Source organism: Propithecus coquereli, unplaced genomic scaffold (genome assembly GCF_000956105.1).
Source record: "Propithecus coquereli isolate 6110/MARCELLA unplaced genomic scaffold, Pcoq_1.0 Scaffold147, whole genome shotgun sequence".
In the NCBI taxonomy this organism is placed as follows: domain Eukaryota; kingdom Metazoa; phylum Chordata; class Mammalia; order Primates; family Indriidae; genus Propithecus; species Propithecus coquereli.
In genome coordinates this window covers 6,011,604-6,016,459 of record NW_012139080.1, presented here as the reverse complement: position 1 = coordinate 6,016,459, position 4,856 = coordinate 6,011,604, and the positions used below count along the sequence as shown (strand labels likewise).

Here is a 4,856-nt window from a genome sequence, read left to right as displayed (position 1 = left end):
TGATAGCATTTAGTCTTAAAGATCTGTGTTGGTGGCTTTCATATGTTTTTTGCCCCCAAGGGAGACATAGTTAATAGGTAGTTTATCAGAAACTGTCAAGGGTGAGACCAACTTAAGCTTGAATTACCAGAGGTTGTTTTTTTTCGAATAGTAGCAAATGATTAATTGATTGGAAATCTAATACTTTGTAAAGTAATGATTTATTAAATTTTAAAAATCACTTTAGGTATTAGTATTTTATACTGGAGTTTGACATTCAACAATTTTATTTTTGAAGTGAATGTATGGTACTCAATTAGGTTAGCTGTGTAGCTTTATTTTCATACATGTTGTGATAAGCTTTAGACCAAGATCACAATATAGGGATTAATTTTAGAAAGTATTTGTAGCCTTGCTTTGATGGGCCCTGTGTGGTTCAAACTCTATAAAGATTAATTCTTGATATAGGTATATACTTTCGATTTGGAGTAGATTAGAGCAGGTATTAAAACTAAAATTTCATTAAAGCTTAGTAATTTTCAAGATCACTGATGGCAAAGTCATTAATTTTAAGTTAGTAAACTCTCGTAAGTTTCAAGTATTTTATAGAAATCAGTTAACCTTAGATGACTGAAATCTGACATATTCAGTTTTAAGTAGTAGTCTCCTTTTTACTCCCTCCCTTCTTTGTCAATGGAGGGTGGTGGGCACACGTATCTGTTTATTCCACTAGAATTAAAAAAAAGGTAACTGACAAGTAGAATGACTCTGGTTTATATTTAATATGTTTTCAAATGACAACTGATACTAAAGACGATGAAATTTGAATAATGCAAAATAATATTTAGTAGCACACTACATATTTTTAACCAATGGCATTTTGGAATATTCTCATTTTTTTTTAATTCTTTTTTTTTTTTTTTGGAGAAGGCAGTCATTTACTTTGTAAGGATAAATTAGACTTCTATAATAAATATGGGAGAGTATAGAGCAAAGAATATGTATACACACAGAGTCCAGAAAGATAAGCAGCTCAGTTGCTATTGTTGGAGTATAGATTAGACACTATAGCCTAAAGACAAACCTAGATTGTCTTTTAATTAGAGTGGGAAGAAGAGACATAGGCAGATTCAGAGTTTGGTACGCTGAACACATGAATAAAAATCCCTCTTTAGTAATGTTTTAATTGTGCTCAGTGCAGATTGCAGGTAACTCTGTTCACTTTTTTTAAGGGTCACTTGACACCTGAGTTTGAATTATGGGCAATTTCCTCATTTGATCTTTCATAAGGAATTTCAGTATTTATCATAAATGCCATTTAGGCTATTGGAAATTCTAGTGGAAACATACAAAGTTTGTAATAGGAGTTACAATGATCATAATGGCTTTTAATAAAAGCATATTCACACCTAGTAGACTAAAGGTTTATATATTCCAGTTGGTGTAAAGAAAGTAATGCATGAAACTTGTTGGTCAGAGCAATTTGATTGCTTTTCTAAATAGCCAGCCTTAGCAAACTAGCTATTCTAGACACAATAGAGGTTTTAAAGCTTTCATGTAAGAAAGATTTTTTCCCCCTGTGAGTTTCTTCCACCGTTCTAATGTCAAAACTTAGTTCTGAGAAGGAATTAATAAGTTATGTCTTAGATATGTATTATAGCACATTTGGAAACTGTAATAATTCAGGCAATTGAAATCAGTGGAACCTTACTGTTGCATTATCTTAATGTCCATGCCATGAACTAAGGGGTCATTTTATAGGTAAACTCGACATTAAGACAAGCTTAGTATTTCCTTGTAACTAAACAACCTCAGGTGGGTTGGTATTCCACATTATCTTGCACTCCTTTTAATTGACCCACCAAAGGAGTGCTGGGTGGCTTGCTCAGTATGTTGCTATGATATGATTCCCTTGCCACTATATTAATAAAATGCACCCTTTTGATTAATAATCTTAAATATTAATACTTTAAAAAGAATAAAATTAGGTTAAATTTGTGGATTTCTTTCTGTTAATTCTCCAATAAAATTGACCGTTTACAAAAATCCTTTAATGTAGTTTTAATTAAAATAAAAATTTAATGACTAGAAAGCAAGAAATCATTATTTTCTAATCATGTAATGCTCCTTACATTTCATTTACTGAAAAGTTTCATAAGTATTTTTGATGTAGCATTGTTATGGCATGGATATTCATATAATTGTGGGGTAATTATAGCAGTTAATTTTAGTGGAAACACATAAAGTTTGCATCAGGAGCTACCATTGAATAGAGTTAATTTTAGTGGGAATACAGAGATTGTAATAGAAGTTACAAAAATGATAATGGCTTTTAACAAAATCATATTCATAGTAAGTTAAAGGCTTATATATTCCATTTGGTGTAATTAAAGTCAGTATATTCATAAGTTTTAAAATACATGAAGATTTTGTTAGTAAACAAAAGCATTTAAAAAGATGTAGCTCTACTTTTAGTAAAGAGATTTTGATATTTATAAACTGTGAAACAATAGATGGGCAGGTTTCTGGAAAATGTTGTAATTTTCCCTCCAGAACTTCTCATATTTATTTTGTTAGAAAAAAGGTTTAAATATGTGGTCATCATTTTTTTCTTTTTTTGGAAAAAGTCTTATAAGAATTCATCATAATATTAAGATTATATCTTTAGTTTGATTTATTCTACCGCTTTCTTTTGTCATTTAAAAAATATTCTTTCTCAATTTTCTTTTGTTAAAGAAACAAATGCCAGGAGAGCTGTAGACAGAGGATATGTCCAAGTGCTTTTAACAATTTATGTAGATTGGCACCGCCATGATAATCGGCATAGAAACATGCTCATTCGAAAAGGAATTTTACAGAGTTTAAAAAGCGTTACAAACATCAAGTTGGGAAGAAAAGCATTTACTGATGCCAATGGGATGAAAATTCTGTATAACACTTCTCAAGTGAGTTATTTTCTTCTTATTATTCTAATTATGTGCTAATGATTTGATTCGGTTCTTAAGAAAACTGAATTAGTATACAAATAGAAAAGTATCATATGATAAATACATTTTTTGAAAAATCTTAAAACCAAAAGCACAATAATTTCTCACATGTGGCCTCAGACAGAATTTGAGAAAATGGTTAGTGCACATCTCTGCAACATGAGATTTTACTTTTTCCCAAAGGTAAAAGGAAGATGTATAAATCTATCCCCTGAGCAGGAAAAGATTCCATACAGTTATGTTTTCTAGGATGTGTAGTTGGCTGTACTCAGTTCTGCGTGCCCCTTGCATAAGTTACCTGTGGATCCTTTACAGCTGGTAGGGCAGTTCTGTTGTCTTGGTTGTGTCCTCTTGGTCTTACATGACAAACTTCTCTCTTTCTACGGGATAATAATTAAGAAACTTTTTTGAATAGAGATGGTACAAAAATGAAACCTGGACCTGGGAATGTTAGTTCTGCCCGCCCATCTTAAGTGTAAACATTCTTGACAGTATATTCAGCAAGATCCTTTCTAGTTTCTGTAGAAGACCATCAGCCATGGGGAATGGGAATGTTGTGATGCAAACCTTTTGTTTTCAGAAAGCTATAATTATTAGAAATCTGTCTTTTTGAAAATACCATCCATTTATTTTGGTTGTGTCCTCTTGGTCTACATGACAAACCTTATCTCTTTCTACATAATAATAAGTGAGACATCAGAACACACATTTAATTGTTTACCTGTAGTTTTTTCTTTCCTAGGTCAATCATATGCACTTGTTTTTTGCTATTCCTAGTATAGACAGCAATGGATATTTGATACATGAGGAAGAGTGACTTTGTGACTAGGTGACTTTGTTTATGCCCCTTAACATTTCTGAGCCTTAGTTTCTCTTCTTTTTTGACAGGTCATATGTGAAAATGTGTATTAAAAATTTTACAGTGTATCAAAGTACCATCTAAATGTCAGTTGTCACTAATAATAATATTGTTATATGACAGTTTTAAACCCCCTATTCCTCAGCCCTTCTTTTTTTTTTTCTTTTTTTGATGCAGCCCTTCTCAAGATTAGATACCAGGGTAGCAGATCAAACTCTTGAAACTTTAAATTGTGACATTCATGCTATTCTTTTATAAGTTGAATAGCCAACTTGTGAGAGGTGCCTTTGCATGAAAACCGATACAGTTCTGAGAAAGGCTTGGTCAGATGCATGTTCCTTTTTATTTCTTACACCTTTTAAAATTTCTTTCTTAATCTTTTTTTCTTAAAATTTAAGGAAATTTAATTTCTTTTTTGTTTGATGCCGTAGGGTTGCTAAATGTCCCCTAAATCACTCCAAAGGTGATACTGATTTCTGCTTAAACTATTTAATGAAAAATCCTAATCAGTTTGCCACATGAGGTTCTTATTTACAAATAGACATTTCTGAAAAATATAGCTATTATGTAATTATCTTATGTTAAAATATTGGTTATTGTGATGTTTGTTTCTAGGAAATTATTGATGTATTACTTTCTGAAGTATTGTAAAATTGGCTCAGTTATTCACCAAAGACACATTATCTTTTTTTTTCCCTTTTCTTAAAAAATAGGAATGTTTGGCAGTCAGAACTCTTGACCCTCTTGTCAACACCTCCAGTCTAATAATGAGGAAGTGTTTTCCAAAAAATCGCCTGCCACTCCCAACAATTAAAAGTTGTTTCCATTTCCAGTTGCCGGTTATTCCTGTGACTGGCCCTGTGGCTCAGCTCTACAGTTTACCCCCCGAAGGTAGGACAACAGGGTCACTGCTGGCTTTCTTTGGTTCTTAGAATTATACGACTTTGTCAACCTTTTTACTGTGTTCGATTCCTCAGGGAAAGAAGGCCTTAATGAACACAATAAACTTTTATATTTTGTTTTAGTTAATA

General features: G+C 32.0%; 1 protein-coding gene across 1 annotated transcript in view; it reads left to right on the top strand.

The window, feature by feature from the left end:
* Positions 1-4,856, top strand: part of AGTPBP1 (ATP/GTP binding protein 1) — a 175,637-nt gene that overhangs the window by 64,644 nt on the left and 106,137 nt on the right. Inside the window, 3 exon segments of the mRNA XM_012640014.1 lie at positions 1,483-1,536; positions 2,716-2,924; positions 4,539-4,716. Of these exon segments, the coding sequence (XP_012495468.1) occupies positions 1,483-1,536; positions 2,716-2,924; positions 4,539-4,716 (441 nt within the window).